The sequence below is a fragment of the Aedes aegypti genome, chromosome 3, assembly GCF_002204515.2.
Source record: "Aedes aegypti strain LVP_AGWG chromosome 3, AaegL5.0 Primary Assembly, whole genome shotgun sequence".
Classification (NCBI taxonomy): domain Eukaryota; kingdom Metazoa; phylum Arthropoda; class Insecta; order Diptera; family Culicidae; genus Aedes; species Aedes aegypti.
The window spans coordinates 191,820,938-191,838,892 of NC_035109.1; the positions used below are offsets into that span (position 1 = coordinate 191,820,938).

Here is a 17,955-nt window from a genome sequence, read left to right on the forward strand (position 1 = left end):
TTTTCCACATCCTCAGGTCCTAATTTGAAGAGGTTTCTTCGTACAGCTTCGTTGATTTCACGGTATTTTTTCTCGGGATAATTGACGTAACCCATCTTCGTCCATTTAATCGGAGTCACTTTTATTCCAGCTATCCCTTCGTTGAAGCGTTCGATGTTGACCTTCTGGATGCACTCATCTTCTGATTGATTTGTTGAAACAGATGTCACAGATGGTACCGTGGCAAGACTACCTGCACTTGGTACTTCTGGTAACTCCTCAGTTGTTGTCGGTGCATCTAGTAATTCCTCAGTTGTTGTTGTTTTCGAACTTCCTGCAACCTGATCCACCGATGATGTACAGATTGCCCGTTTGTCAACGTTTAAATGGCAGGACGTACAAATGCGTAAATTTGTATTCAATGTAGACATTGGAGCATAACCAGCCGCTTTCAGTTTATCTATGGTGCTTTCGGTGAGATTTCGTAGCTCTTTCGAACACTTTTTTTCTGCAAACGGCCTGCAACAGTTGAGAAAGCGACTACTCATGTTGCTCGTTAGATTTTAATAAACAAAATCACTTTTAAGTTTTTACTGACTAGTTTGGTGTCGTATGCTTTACAGAAGAAAAATTTTACAATTAAATCTTTTATAATTATAGTGGTAGTATATTTTTAGCTTTTTCGTGAGTATGTTCATGGTATGTACCTATCATGTTTTTGATGTTGTTGAAGTTACTCGCTTTCTCCCAAATATGATTAACAAAGTCTATTCTCTACCAAGGCGGGTCTATACCCAGGTGTAATCAGATTTTAACTTTGTGGAGGAAACCAGCGCCGAGAAAACCGACCTGCTTTACGTATACTAGATCACCTGGGTATAGACCCGCCTTGTTCTCTACGAGGTAAACTTTTTGCAGGTAAACTAGTCGTATACCTGTATAGAAAACTTTTTTTGTAGCTTTTGTCTTCAATATTAGATTTCTTATAGGTTTCTTTTATCAAAAGGTTTCAACACTATTGAGAGAATTTTTCTTCAGTTACGTACAATAAAAAATATGACACTATCAAGACTTTAGATCACAACACTGGATCGCGTCTAACTTTCTAATAGATGCTATAATAGTTATGAATAATTAAATAAAATATCATGAAAACAACTTGTTAACCTCATGTGGTACCCTTAACAAAAAATTCAGCAACAAACTGCGGTCCTAAAAAAATTGACAATGAAAAAAAAAAAATTTTACTAAGTGTCAAATTTGTGAAATATTTGAAATGTCATAACTTTTTTGTTTATTGGCTTACCATCACCAAATTTTTATGGTAGATATCTAATATAATGGACCGTTTTCCCTCAAAAAATTACGTTGGTATTCCGATAGGGTTTTGAGATTTTTTTTTTACTGTGTGTATTTTTTTTTTTGGAATCTTTATTTAGTTGTCTAACTTTGTTTCTTTAGTTGTCTAACAATCGAACGAACCGTTTTTGCTGTGCAGCTATATGAATATTTTTGAACCATTTTCACATATACCCTTTTGAAAAGTTAGTCGTGACTCAACTTGAAGACTTGATATCGGAAAATGACGATTTAGATGGAACTGAAAAACTGTGCAAAGTTTCAGATATTTTTGAAATGGTCGATCAGAATCGACTTGCATGCCTCCGTGGAATCCCTCTACACATTATTGCAGTCCACACGTTTCATTCCAGTGCCACCCGACTCTGCTGGTAGTGTACAAGAAAGTTAAGTTCATTTAAAAAAAAAGTTGTTTTTGCTTCAAGCAGGAGAATTACACATACTTCTAAAAAATTTTGAACTGTTGTGTCAAACGAAATGTTAAATATAATGTTTTACCAATTTGGGGTGATAGTTTTCCCTAACACCAGGATGTAAGAAAAAATGTTTGAAATGATTCTATTGAAGGAACTAAACAAAACAATCCTGTGATCTCGTTTAGATTAACTATTTTCCCACTGTGCCATGGTCGGACGCTGGTCGAATGGATCGAAATTTTCCCCCAACAAAATGCTACTCACCTTGCGGAATGCCTTCCGAAAATTGTCCGACAGAAACGCGTACAGCACCGGATTAATGCACGAATTGGTGTACGCCAGAACGTGCGCTACGATCTGAATGATGATGCTGGCGTGTGTAACTTCGTACACGTTGAAGGACTTCAGCACCAAAATGATCTACGGATGGAATGGAAAGATGGAATCGAATTAGTATCCGTCGGAGATTTTCCTCCAGTGCAAGATATAAAGCGAGCTTTTTGTGAATTATAGCGCTTCGGGCTTATACATTTCTACGATAGCTCGAAACATTGAGCTAGGGGTGTGGGTGGAAGCAAAATTAACATAATTTTTTGAACCGCCATTTAATAAAAACTTTACATTACGGTTTCCAGCGCATTCAAAACGGAAACCAATCTCGCGGTGTTTGTTTTGAGGATGTTTAAACAGATAGAATAATTAATTTGCTTAACGTATTGAGGGATGACGGTTGAGCCACGTTGAAGCGTTTTCCGGAAGTCACTTTTCAATCTATTTGTAAGTGGATATTAAAATATAAATCTGCAAACATTTTCCGTTTCCGACGTTGGTTTATGATTTTTTTTTCTGTGGGAAATGATACATGGTTCGTAGATGATTTTTAATTGGTTGTATCGTATGCCATGTTACTATAATGAACAAACCTACAGGTCCAGTCTAAGGCCGTCTTTATAAACCACGTGGTCATCTGTAGGTAGAAGGGAGAGAGGTCTAGTCAAAGGTGCAGTGGGGAGGGGTTCAAAATTAAAAAAAAAAAATCACGTGGACAATCCCTAGTTTACTCTGACGTACTGGTGGAACACGCTGTTTAAAAAATGTTCGAGTGATTCTCGCTGAGACCGCCCCACTATTTACACTTGGTCCTTCTATATGTTTAAAATCATATGCTCATTCGAAAGCTCCTGACGAGTAAGTAAAAACTGCATTCGGTTGGTCAAATTGATTGACCCCTCGATAGTTGTAATAAAAACAGTTATTGAGTACCCCTCGATTTAACACAATTCTTGCCTCACTCAAACTGCCATAACTAGACAATTTCTTCTTTTTGAAAGAGAAAACATAGAAGATGCATTTGCAATAATAAAAATATTTGGCGGCCATGTTAAATTTTGCCGCCATATTGAATTTTATCGGGAAATGGTGTTTGCAACTACCGATTTTAATAGTTTTTGCAACACTGGAATGCTGAGCTAGTTTTACACAAAATATGAAAAAAAAAAATATAAGTGTGTGTTTTTTTAATCAAATGATGAGTGCGATTTTGCAGAACACTTTTTATCGCGCTGGTGCACTATGGAGGAACCCCATAAAATCAAAAAATCAAAAATATGTTTTTTTTTTAAATTTTATTGCGTTTTTTTCATTTGTTTTGAGAAATGTATGATCTAGGGTAAATCGGTATAATGCGCCCCAACCGGGCAATACGCCTTACTTCATTTTCAAGAGATTGAGGCTTCTTTAACACGTAAATATGATAACATATCTTTAATATCCGCGAAAATAATGATGTTGCGCATATTAGATCTTTGAGAAGTATAAATAACCAATAGAAATACTAATAATATCGAAAATCAGCTTTTTGGCGTAAAATTTTGGGTCCGATAGGCAAGCCTCGTTGTAAATGATGCCCATCATTTAGAATTGAACTTGTTACAAAAACTTTTACCGGAAGAGGACTGCTAATGGACCCTTTTAAGCTTAGCAAGTGGTGGAATTTTCCCTGGAAGCATTTCTACAACGCTGCGGAACTTTTTATACGGCAGGGGCATGTTGCCCGGTTTGTTTTGAAACGTCAAGATTTGGACCGTTTACGTAAAACGTCTTGTACTTTTTTTAGAAGCTACCTGTTAAGAGAATGTTGCATGAAGAGCATGGCGATCTCAGTAAATAACGCTTTGACATCAAAAACCATAGAAGTAATGCATTTGCTACTGCGATAGAGCAGTTTCGCCTTAGGGGGGGGGGGCGTTTTATACCTGTTTACCCTAAGTTTGTAAGAGGCCCTCCTAAGCCGAGTGGTTAGAGTCCGTGGTTACAAAGCAAAGCCATGCTGAAGGCGTCTGGGTTCAATTCTCGGTCGGTCCAGGATCTTTTCGTAATGAAAATTTCCTTGACTTCCCTGGGCATAGAGTATCATCGTACTTGCCACACGATATACGAATGCGAAAATGGCAAGTTTGACAAACAAAGCTCTTAGTTAACCCGTATAGGCCTGAGGGAAAGCAAAAATTCTAAAACCCTCATCGCTCAGCGAATTCTTAATGGATTCAAATGATTTTTGTCAGTATACTGGCACACATATCTAGTTTCTAGAAGTGGACAGAGAAACGTGGAAATATTCCTGTGACCGGAATTATTCCGGTGGGTCACTGGGTCAGGTCGGATGTAAAGGGTACTGTGCGTTTGTGCCCCTGGAGGTAGGCCAACTGCATGTCATAGATTATTTCCGGAATCGACTATAATCTGGTCACCATATGACAGAATTTTAAGAAAATTGCATCAGTGTAAACCTTTTGAGAAACGATTGAATTGGATAACGTTGAATTTTGCATTTGGTTCATCCTACAAATGACCATTTTCAGGTCCCGGTACGCCTCAAACTTACGATAAAGTGGCCAATTTGTATCTGAACATCTGTGTCATGCTTAAGGGAATGCATTTTAGTGCACAATTATTTTTGATTTCTACTTAATTTAAGAATTGAAGCGGTTTAGTATCCAACAAATCTATAGCCGATTCTTCCGGACATTACGTCCGAATGACTACATCCGGTATATTTTAAACGGTGTTTATTTGTAATGTTCAATGTCAGATCTTAATGATTTATGCAAATTAAAATGATTGTCATTGCAAATAAATAAAGATAACTTGTCATGTCCCAAAAAATAACCCTCTTTTACCCAACTTGACCCAGTGACCCACCGGAATAACTCCGCCCACAGGAATATTTCCGAGTATCTCTAGCCACTTCTAGAAACTAGATATGTGGGCCAGTAAACTGACAAAAAATCATTTGAATCCGTTAAGAATTCGGGTTTTAGTATTTTTGCTTTCACTCAGGCCTATACGGGTTAATAACTGTGGAAGTGCTCATAAAAACACTAAGCTGAGAAGCAGGCTCTGTCCTAGTGGGGACGTAATGTCAGGAAGAAGATCTAAGTTTGTAAAATATGAGTATCAAGGGATACCCCCACTACCCTACTCCCCCTTGCAAAATTGCAACGTTTTATACAAAACGGATGTGTTCATTCCATGTAGTGTTTTCGGCATGTTTGGTAAAAGGGTGGACAAAGGAGTGTGGTAGGGTTATGCGGGGAGAGGGGTCACAACAAGCATTTTTTAATTAATAATAAAATGTCGATAACCAAAGTCGATTATAAAAGCCATAAGAAGCGAAAGGAAGGCAATCTTAAGAATCAAATGGAAAAATGGATATGACTCATGCAAAGCGCGAAGAAAAACGTCATGCAAGTTGGCCTCTCTGAATCGTTTTCTTGCATGGTGGGTCCTAACTTTTTTTTAAGTTTATACTAGACATTCGGCAGCTTCTGTAGTTAGTGAACCTGAAGGACAGGTGATTGAATTATTATTTTACCAGCATGAGGCAGAACTGTATGCACAGTTGCATGAATGTTGTAGCAACTATTCAAATTGAAATATTGTTGGTAAGTAGCTTTACAAAAATCATCAATTTGTTCTGGGTTTATTGACTCTTGGACAGTTGATGGCTACTAGAATATTATGCAACCTTTCAATTAATTTTCCATCAATATCCAACGCACTACTCAACAGTTTGGAATTGGAAAATACCTTTCTACAAACATATCCAGTTGTGCTTGTACCAGCTCTAAACACTAAAACCACAGACAAACAGCCGTCCCCCTATCATCATTGTCCATCGACCACTTTTTTAACAGTCGATTCAAAAATATAATAGATCCAAATCCGCCACCTGCGCGTTGACGTTTACACACTACCGCCATCTGTTGGTCCGTCAGTCAAACACACCAATTTTTTCATTGGGAATATATGTCCTCATGACTATGGTTTAAATCAGGCATGCCCAACCTTTTTGGCTCTTTTTCGACATAAATGGTTGGTGCGTTCGCAAGAATGGACCGTTATGAATAAAATTGGTCTCAAATGAAAGCTTGGTAGTATATTTGTCTAATCCAAGTTGCAAATTTAAAATTTATATCAACCTCTTTGCTACCGACGCAATTAAGTAAAAAAAAATGATTTTTACCTTTGCTTGCATCGCTAGCGAATAGTTTAATATAAATTCAAAATTTTCAGCATGGATTTGACATATATACTACTAAGCTTTCATTTGAGACTAATTTCGTTCATATTGATCTATTCTTGCGAACGCACCAACCATTTATATCGAAAAAGAATCAATAAGGTTGGGCAGCCCTGGTTTAAATCAATATTTGTTCCAAATGTTACGCTTGTTTGTCTGTGCCAAAACTATCATAAAGCCGGGTTTCTACAAGTTGTTTTCTTGCATCATATTTTTCTTTGAATAATATAGTAACTGTACATTTTTCAAAGTCAATGTGTAGTAAGAATTCGAAAAATCTGAATCATGCATGTGAAGGAGAAATTCCGCAGTTCAAGGCTACTTCTTTTGGAGAACCCTATCCTGAAGATGGCTACCCTAAAGGCAAAATAAATATTGGTCCGAAATAAATCAAAAACTTGTAGGTAAACTAAAAATAATGAGATTCTGATCATCTGTAAACTTTGTTGATGGGGAAGGAAACTTGTTTTAAGCGAACACGGTAAAAAATTATATAAATTTCAAAGTTGCAATTTGTTGCAAGATTTATCTTCGTGACATGTTTGTTGAAGTTTCTAGCTTCATTTCTATCTAAAAAGAAGTGTGGGGAAATGTGAGGAAAAAAAGTTCTTCACTATGAATGGACAAATTTGGTATTGCTTACCAAAATTTCCAGTTTATTTCATTTTTAATATTTATTTTATTAGTGACATTATTTTTATAATCCAACAGAAAGCTTTAGTAAAAATCTTCATAGAAACGTATTTAGATGAAGAGCAGTATTGAAAAATGTAATTGGTTAGTTAATTTGAAGAAAAAGATTTTTTGCCGAAAAGTGAAAATTTTGCATCAAATTTTAACTTTGATAACGTATATCTCAGGAACCGTTTTGACTCATATTCCGACCGCTTAAGGCCAAAGCTGACTTCAAATGCAAATTAGCTGATATTTGTGAAAAAAATTATTTCTTCGTAAAGTCTTACTGGGTTCTTCGTAAAGTCTGTTGGGTGTGTCGATAATAATGTTTATTTGAACTTGTTTGGGATTGTTTTTACGTGAAAGTATGGAACACCATTTTGATTCAAATGCCGAACACTGTGTTAGTTCTGTTTCATATTCCGAACACCTTGATTCAAATTCCGAACAGCACGAATATATCGTATTTAAATGATTAAATTCGCAAATAAATTTAACTGAGCTAGTTTTACTGGCTTCGAACTAGAGAATCAACACTACTCCAGAGGTATAAAATAGATTTGAAGACGTAAAACTGCATTGCAATTGACTGCCTTTTACTGGTAATTTGATGACATATATCAGCGAAACATTTCAACCACATCGCCATACCATGAGTCTGTTCGGAATTTGAGTCAAAACGGTAGTATCTTCATATTTTGGATTTTTCTTAATAATGTTGTCAGTAATAATGAGAAAATAACCAAAAATAATTTGGGATATAAAACTTTTTAGATTTATGACCACCTCATAGTGAGGTGTAACACAGTGTAACAAAAATGACATCTTTGAGTGTCTCAGGGACCAAATTAGGTGTCTCTAGTAGATTTGGGGTAGCTAAATCTAATACCGTTTTCAGAAATGTTTCAGAACGTCACAATTTTTAGGTACAGGTCGCCAAAGTTGTATGAAGCACTGTTTAAATTGATGTTTACATGAAATTTATATTATGATTTATCAAACTTCATTGTGATCCAATCCTCCAAGCATGTAAAATAGGACTTGAACTTTCATTTTAGATATAATTTAGTTGAAATTACACGATAAAATTTAGAATAAGTAGATTTTTCCAACATGCTTGCAGTCTCCATACAATATTCTTTGGTTCTTCTATATGGCAAAACACAATACTATTCAGAACCACCAAAAAATATTTTTTGACCAACGAAAGTATTATGAACTTTGTTGATAAGTATTGTTATATACATGAAGTTTGAATTCTGTGGCAAATTAAACAAATAAATTGCTATACAAGCTGACAAGCTAAAACAGCCAAATTTTGCATTTTCAACAATAAATATCTCAAAACTAGACGTGGTATGATCTTTTTGAAAACGGCAAAAGATTCAGCAATTTTTAATAAAGTTTTTTTCAAGAAATCCCTTCCAACCTTTTGTCTATTTATTTTACTACTCTCAGCAAAATATTTCCCGGATCATAGCTACCTACTTTTAATATGGTCTTGCTTTAAATTTGCACATTTGTACTCTAGAACAGTCTCAAATGGCCACTGAAAGCAATACCACGCTTGTACTGTGTGCAACAAGTGTGCTATTCAAATGGTGCATATAAACAGTGCATGATGTCTATGCTTTTAGGCCAAAGTTGAACTGAAGAAGGCTCCCAGATATTGTTCACATCATTCGCAATAGTTGATATGCATTTTCTGATGCTTTTAAAGATTAAAATGATAAAAAACATAAGTACCTATTTCAAAATTCCCGATTTTGGCGACATCCCCAATTTGGCAACATAAAAATCATGTTGTGTTGCCAAAATCGGTAAGGCACTGTAGCGGTATTTTGGTGCATGAAACAAAATCGTGTTTTGCAGTGTAATTTTCGGTCACATAACGGTGCGGTAGCGATTTACGCTTGCTGTGATGTATTTGAAATGTGAAATTAATTTTTGCAAATGAAGCTCCAATGTTTTCTCTTTCTAACACCATGCTATGGACCAATGCACGAGTTTACTAATTTGACGTTTGAGCGATGCCGAATTCACTCGTTGCCATGGTCACATAAATAACACGGCACCGCTCAAATGTCAGATAGTGAATTCGTGCATCGGTCCATTGTGAAGGGGTTGTTGAAGACATTTTCGAGTGTTGGCAGTTTGAGTGAGGCAAGAATTGTCGAAAGTCGAGGGCTCCTCAAAAATAGTTTCAGTTATAACTACCGAGGGGTCCATCAATTTGACTAACCGAATGCAGTTTCTTTACTTAAGCTTTCGAATGAGCACCATTCACTAAATCTCTGTGCAACTTCGATTGCTCTGGTCAAGTAGCAACTACGAATTGTACGGCAATCTATGCTCATGCTCAGGAGCTTACGAATGAGCATGAATTTAAACATTTTGAAAGTGTAAATAGTGGGCTGGTCTCAGCGAGAATGACCCACAAAACACTTCATGCGTCACTGGTACAAAAACGTCGTATTTAAGTAACGATGTCATCTTGTCATTTTAAGTTTTTGTTAGAAAATGATAGAAAATCAGAATTTTTCGACACGTGCTTCTTGCATGCAAAGAATGTAAAATGTATGTTAGGTTTTGATCGCTAGTAACTCAACCATTTATCGATAGATTTTAAATTTTTTCCCACCAGTCGGTCGGAATTTGATTGATGATTTGATCGACAACTGTTCGATTTTAATATTTGAATTGGAAATTGCCTTCTCGCTTCTACCACACATACGGATATCTTACCAGTCACCTTTACGATCACCGCTCATATTTGGTCGGTGTTCAGACAGACTGGACCAAGTGCTTTTTTATGGTTTCCGGAAAACGTATCTCAGGCATTCGAAATTTATAAATATTCGCGTTATTCGTTGCAATAATGGAACTTACCTATTTGATGATACATCTGTATCAAAGTTGCATCGGAGAAATAAGAATTTATGGAGTTCTTAACATATCTTCAGAGCTCCAAAAATTCATCTAGTCCGGTCTGTCTGAACACCGACCATTTGTCTGCCTAATACAATGCTTCTTCAATTCAACACTTTGGGGCTTAACAAGAACGATCTATCACTTCATGTGATCAGTGTACAAAAGGCAATACATCGTACAGCAAGAGATACTATTCGATATATCGTGCGGGACGGCTACATTTGTCATTTATTTGTAATTTATTTGAAACTTAGATTAAGCAACACATTAAATAGTTTAAGAATAAAAGTTATATACAGTTCATGCAACTAATGTTCTTTGTGATACATCCACGAACTATTCAGGTATTCAACCATGTGCTATGAAGAGATTCCTTCTTGGAGAAAGCACTGAAAAGTACAAACATAATTTATGAAGAAATGCCTTCATCAATTATTTTCGTACTTTCCAGTGCTTTCTCCAAGAACTCTTTTACCGGTTTCCACTAAGTACATCCTGGGATTCTCATGAAAAATCGTTCCCAGACTCTCTATCAAATTGATAAAAAAAACACTTGAAGAATTACATACTTATTACATACTAGTGGTCCCGGAAAACTTCGTCTTGCCATCAAGTAGGCTGTTGAAAACCGCTATGAATTGTCCCATACAAAATGACAGTTCCATTCAGTCCCGTTTTTCCTACTTTCCCGGTGAACATCCTGGAAATTTTATACACAAAAACACGTCGGAACCCTTGACGAACAAAATGGAAAAAGAATCATCCAAATCCGTTGCCCCTTTCGTGAGCCATTTCGTGACATACAAACACCATTCTATTTTTATTTATATAGAAGAATAAATTCCAATTGTTAGTGATAACGGAGAATTTCTTCAAAAAAAAAGTACAAAAAATTCTATGACTCTCACCAAAAATGTCTTCAAGATCAACAAGCAAGGATTCGTTCCACGAATTCTTCAGAGAGTTCATCAACAGTTCTTCGCACTTTGCTTTTGAAGTTCTTCCTAAATTTCTCTGCAGGATTGTTTAAAAAAACACAGTAAAAATTATCCGGACTTTCTGAAAAACAATCAAATGAATATTCCAGATGTTATTCTAAGAATTCCTCGTAATATTTCACAAGAATTTCATGAGCAATTGCAAATAATTCAAATTTTGGCAAATTTTTATTCATGATTTTTCATAGAAATTCTCCGCAGATGCATCTGCATTTTTATCACAGACATTTTTTCTAGATTTCTCTAAAATTTAGGAGCAGCATCCGGCATTCCTTCAAAACTCTCTCTAAAACATTTTTTTTCAAAAATGCCTAATTGAGAATTGTTTAAAGAATTCTAACATTCCTATGAAGTACCTAGCGAAATACGTTAAACTGTTCTTTCGAAAACTCTTCCGCAAAACTACTCAAAAATGCCCCGAGTCATTTGTTCAGGAGTTTCTTAGATATTATTGTTTCCCTAAGATCCTTCCGAAATTTTTTTGAAGGGTCTATTATTCTGTGACACTGTAAGAGTTTAACGCGAAAACATTGCCGAAGATGTACCATACGTATAAAAATTCAAAACTCCTCTCATTTACCCTTTTCTAAATTCTTTAAAATATTGCATTATTTGGAGTATGGAAAGATTTTTGTACAAATTTCCTCAAAGCGTCATGCGAAGGAAGGAGAAACAAATAAAAGATTGAAACAGATAGAGCAATAGATGATTAAGGGGACAGGATCCGTCATTGATTTTCGTTCAAAATCAAGAAAAATTACAGGAAAATTTGTTCACTGTATTCTATTCTCCAACCGAAACACAGTGAACACATTTTCATCGAATAATTTTTAGTTGTGAACAGAAAAACTGCTTTTGAAGTTTCGATGATTACGATGAATTGAGAATGAATGAAGAATAAATTGAGAAATAAAATAAATTACTCAAGAAGTTGCATCAGAATCTTCTTTAGAAATTATTCTGAAATATATCCTTCCTTGACTTCTGGTTTTCTAGAATTATGTCAGCGAGCCTCTAGAAATTGAGCCTTAGTGGATTCTGCCAATAATTGATAACATTATTTCCAAACAAGTGTTTCAAGGAAAATCAATACAAATTTCTTTACTCTCATACTTCTCAGTTATTTTGCTACAGATTCATGAACCGCTATGCTAATTTCGGAAGCAAAACTTTTTCTGGGGTTTTCAACAAATTTCCTCTGAAGAATTCGCAGGCAAGCGACATTTTTAAAACATTTTTTTTTTTCAATTCTTGAATAATCCGGGGATTTGAAGCGTAATTTCTAGAAAAAGAAAACATAGAAGAATGTCTGACGCATTTTTTATGTATTCTGGAAATATTTGTTAAGGACTTTCTATGAACTTTGCGGAAGAATTTGTAATAAAATTTATGGAAAAAATAATTAAAGGGATTCGCAGAAGAATTTCTAGTAGAACAATCAGCGAAATATCTCATTAGTAGATTTGACCGAATCAATGATTATTTGAGAAGTTGCGAGAAAAAATTATTATTATTATCTTTATTAACGAGATTTGCAGCCCGAGGCTGGCTCATCTCGGTGCGAGAAAAAACTGAACTTGTAAAAGATTTAGTAACATTTTTTTAGGTAAAACCGGGAACATATTCCGAAATTAATTAGCTAATAAAAAATAGACATACAAGGAATGGATGTCAACAAGGAGGAATTCGCTATGAAAATATGAACAAGTCCCATGATATTATTTGACTTGTTTACAAGAGATTTTCAAAAGTTCTGAAGCCACCCTTCAATATTCCTTGAGGGATTTGATTACACTAAAATTCTATGAAGAATATCTAAGTAAATTTTGTTGCATTTTTTCTTTTTGCTGGATGATTCAGGAGGGGGCCAGCTAACACGCTAACACGTGTGTTGCTCTTACGTCCGACGTTAGCACAAATAACTGAAACGTCGGACGTAGGAGCAACACACGTGTTAGCTTATTATTAAAACTGCAGTGCCGAAAATATTTCAAGCATGTGGTATTTCCTAATGTGCATTCCATGGACTTGCAATAATCTTTCAATTCATCTCGTAGCATCATACAATATTTGTTATCGATAATTAACAAAACGGTAATTTGAGAATGTTTCCGAGGACGCTGTTGGAGTGCCGTCGGGATGCAATAACAGCATGATGCTCATCTTGTACATCCCTTGCCAGGACATCAGTTCTATATACCCTATCTCCCAAACCAGAAGGCGAAGAATGCGAAAAGAAGGAACATCGTCTTCTATTCTAAGGGTGTAAAGCAAACCTCCTTCGTCAAATTCGGTTTCATTTCATTTTCGCTTTCGAGCTAGTAAGAGCTCCGAACCTGCTCAGTTCCTCGCTACTAGTGCCACAGAGCTCTTGATCATCAAGCTGCTGAAAATTACATAGAATATCCAATGTTGAAACATTGGAACAAATGTCAAATACAATCATTAATAATTTCAGGCAAAAATCGTTACAATCTTCTATTGCCACGATTAATGCGTTATATGTTTAGGTTAAGTTAGGTTAAGTATATTAAAAACGTTTTTTTTTTCTCTTATAAGCAGGTGAAATCAACTCACCTGTAAAAAAAAACTGAACTGCTACGGCAAATGAAATGTAATATGTTGTTAACAAAATGTTAATTAAATCTTAAATTTGTTTTACCAAATTAGGATGATAGTGTTGTCAAATAACACAGAACACCTAGATATAAGAAATGAATGTAATGTTTGGAATGATACTAATAAAGAAATTAAAAAAAAAAAAAAAGCTGCTGAAAATCCAGCGTTTGGTTTGTGAAATCGTTCAATATTTCTAGATTGATTCGCGCTTCCAGAATTGGCCCTGCAGGAATCGGTGCGTCAACGCAAGATTCGTACTATATGACTGAAGAAAATCAGTCAAAGCCGCTCGTAGAAGCGTCCATCGTCATCGCCACTGCAAATCTCATCGGGTGAAGAGGATTTCAGCCTGTGCGTCGAAAAAATTCAGTGGTTCGAAATGTGTCCAACAGTTCAATCGGCCCTTTTCAGGGCCAACAAATGTGTACAAAAGAGTTATTTGTGTAATATTTCATAGTTTGTTTACCACATGTTTGTTATAATATCTTAATTCATCAGGTAGCATCATACAATATATGATTTGTTGTGTAGAATTCACAATACGGTAATTTGAGCATATTTCCGAGGACGTACCTCCTTCGGTGAATGGCTGAGCCTCGGTACAGTCAAGAAGGCACCCATAACCGGAGCCTCTTGAGCTGCTGTTACGAGGAGCTTACATTCCAGCGTCTTGTTGGAGTAATAAGAAAATCTTGAACCAAACTTCGGCAATCAACCAATAACATCCCAATAGTGCTATCTATCGGTGTCATCATACAAGCTGACAAAGCCATCGGCTCTTTCCAGGGTAATCATATGAGTACGAAGGAGTTCAGTGAGAAATATTTAGTATTTTATTCATCACGTGATTCCTTAATATTCAGCACTACTAGAGCGAATAATACATTTTCAAGATGATAATTCAGACGATCGATAATATACTGACAAAACATTCTGAATTTATAAATAACTAGCGGTTCCGGAAAACTTTGTCTTGCCATCAAGTAGGCTGATGAAAAATGGCATACATTCTCCCATACCAAATGACAAATTAGTATTCTCTCTTTTTTTCGACTATTCCGGAGACTTTCCTCTATTTTTCTACGCAGGAACACGTCGGAAGCCTTGACGAATGTACACATCCTCCAATGATTTTTTTCCTCCCTAACGTGTGAATGTTACTTACGTTGATTATAAGAAAAAGCAATAAAGAAATACGGTAATAACGAATCCTCGGGCTTGCTTGTTTTGATCTAACTGTAAGGTAAACTGTGAGTTCGGAGCAAGATAAAAAATTGCAATCTTTTTTGTCCCTTGCTACAAAAGTTTGATCATGATCTCAAATGTGGAATCTAGACAAACATTTGACAAAGCCGTATGACATAAACGTAAACAATTTAGCCAGAAAGTAATGAATTTCGTTGAGAGAGCGTCCATCCGCTACGTAACGCTGAAATTGGCAATTTTCGACACATTGCCCTCCCTCCAATACGCTTTATGTATGAAAAAATCTAAATTTTTGTCTCAGCCAAAACGCCTTCTATCTTCCCCTTGCTCATAGAGCGTTACGTAATTTGTGGACGACGCCTGAGGACTAGTTATTTTATTCATGATTGTATTCGATTTACGAAAAACTTTCCTAAAATTTCCTCAAATGTTCTTTGTAACAACTTTAACATCGTTTATCTTCGTATATAACTATTGTGACATAGTGTTTTCATATGTTGCGCCATTTTGGAGTAAAACACATCTGGTCACTTGAACTTGTGTTCCTACTCGCGATTTTAATTACACTAATCTTCTGAAATGGGGCCTTTCTTAGCCGAGTGGTTAGAGTCTGCAAAGCCATGCTGAAGGTTTCTTAGCTCGAATCCCGATAGGCCCAGGATCTTCTCGTAAAGGAAATTTTCCTGACACGATACATGCGAAAATGGCAACTTTAGCAAAGAAAGCCTCAGTTAATAGCTGTGGAAGTGGTCATTGAACACTAAGCTAACAAGCAGGCTCTGTCCCAGTGAGGACATAATGTCAAGTAGAAGAAGAATAATGAACAAAAAACGTTGATCTTCCTATTGAAAACTTTCTGCTAAGGCGTAGCCCATTTATAATTGGAACATACAAAAATGAATTCTGTTTTAACTCAAATGTTGCATTACTTGTAAGCTTCAAAGGAAAAATAATAAAAAAATATCATCCCCTTTTCTGAGAAATTGTCCGACTTTTCCCTGAACACGGTTAATTAACTTGCGCACACTATTTTCATCTATATTTTTGACAAGTTCATCCAATTTAGTTTACAGTTCGTCGATGTTTTGAAGATACTTTGATTTCCTCTTAGCTTCCGTTTCATAATAGCCCAAAATCTCTTAATTGGGCTGGTCAATGGTCCTGACTTTAATCCACTACTGACGGTGCACAGTAACTGCCTGACGCTTCCTTTGTGGCTTACGATCTGTCAAAATAGTTACTTCGTACTTGTTCAGTACGAGTCACACAGTATTTATTGAAAAACCTAACATTTTTGCAATATCTATTCCTGATCAAGACGGTTTTTTCAGATTTTTGTGCGCAATTATTTCCCTTCTCTCTTCTTCCATGTTGAGTTTCTCAGAAGTGCGTTCGAATTAAGCTGTGAATGTTATTATTGTTATAGAGCACACATGGACGGTTCAGCTTCTAAATTGGACCACTAGATACGTTGTAAGAACCAAAGATGTTTGTTCCAATTCTAAGTGGGCCACACCTTAGTGCACTAAGCTAAAATAGAAATTACACTGTCGTCTGCTGTTTTTTTTTTTTTGTAAGACACGCGCCTTCAAACTTTTTGGAGATTATTGAATTTGGATTCCAAGCTGTTTCAAATAAAAAATTGAAAATTGCTATTGCCTACAACAGATAAACTTGGCTATGCTCACAGGTCAAATAATGATCATACAGAAATTTAGAAACTATATATATCATCGTGCTGACATGGGGTCACATTTTTATAGCAAGATAATACCAGAATAATGTGGCAAGCTATTCAACATGCATTTCAACTGTCTTTTACATTACAAAAATTATACGCGGGTGAGCAAGTCTACGTTTTGGAGGGCCGAAGTCCTTATTTACGCCCATGAGCCTAATATAAATATGAAATTTGTCCGTCTGGCAAACTTGTTCTGTTCGCCTATTACAGCTAAAACAATTATCGGCGCACCACATTGATGCCGGTTATTAATCTCCCATAGAAATTGTGGCTATCGCTTTGAATGCCAGTTTGTTCAGCATTATTAAAAATAAATTTAGCTTCCACTTTTATTCTTACCTGAATAGGACACCAACAAATAGCGAACGCCAGTACAACGACTACAACCATTCGGGTGACTCGTTTTTTGCCTCTCCTGCGAATTGAATAAGTTAAAAGTTCATGGTTAATTATAAAATTGACGTTATGATAGGTACAAGAGCATATCAATAGAAGTAAATTCAATAAAACTGAAACGAGTTAATTGGGCAAAAATAATTAGCCCTGTTGACTGAATGCATAGAATAAAATTATGAGGGATATTCGTTGTTAACACAAACTTTGTAATTGTAGAAAAACGCAAGGTAAAATGCTCATTATGACCATTGATTTTTTACAATTATAAATGCATAGAAACTGTATATCTTTTTCTTTCTGGCGTTACGTACCAACTAGGAGCATTTCCCCAATTAGGGTAGATGTATCAATCTTCGCCTGCTCCCTAGTTTTCGCCCCCCTGATAGAACATTAGCTTGTTCTGGATTGAAATAAAATATACTTAGTTTCCAAATGTTACTAATTAAAGCAATCTTCTAAACCGCCAAATAAGCACATATAAAAATGTTGAAAAGATGATATGCTATTTTTTCCGTTCAATGAGAAAAGCGTCTATTTTAAAAGGCAAGAAAAACATATAAAGTTAACTATTTTATCTGTACAAAAAAAAATTGTTCTGATGAGACATACATCAACAAGTGACACGAATAGATTTTTTCAACTATTCCAGTAATTATAATCAGTTTTAAATTATTTTTCCAGGGTGACGAAAACTAAAGCACGTTTTCGTACAATTCTAATCTTCGCCCCTGGCGAAACTACCTGTAACGTTCTTTCAGTGGTGCGTGGATTAATTTTCGCCCCTCCTCGAAATTGTTCGAAAAACAAAACAAACTCATTGATTTGTAACCTGTTTACAGGAGGTTACAGGAAGTTTAAAGGATTTTCAGAATGTGCCGAATATTTCCTTCTCCTTGGTATTACGTTTCCACTGGGACAGAGCCTGTTCTCAGCTATATATTCTCAGCAGTATTCATATGAGCACTTGCATAGTTATTAACTGAGAGCTTTCTTTGCATAAGCTGCCATTTTCGTATTCGTTTATTCTGTGGTAAGCACAAAAACACTTTATGC

At 35.8% G+C, this 17,955-nt stretch overlaps 1 protein-coding gene across 1 annotated transcript in view; it reads right to left on the minus strand.

The window, feature by feature from the left end:
• Positions 1 to 1,904: 1,904 nt before the first annotated feature.
• The window catches only part of LOC5568864 (allatostatin-A receptor), an 86,528-nt gene continuing 70,477 nt past the window's right edge, over positions 1,905 to 17,955 (minus strand). Inside the window, exons 7-8 of the mRNA XM_001652540.2 lie at positions 16,846 to 16,921; positions 1,905 to 2,174 (exon numbers count right to left, since the gene is read on the minus strand). Coding sequence (XP_001652590.1) covers positions 1,941 to 2,174; positions 16,846 to 16,921 — 310 coding nt within the window. The 3' untranslated portion in view covers positions 1,905 to 1,940. The remainder of the gene's footprint in view (positions 2,175 to 16,845; positions 16,922 to 17,955) is intronic.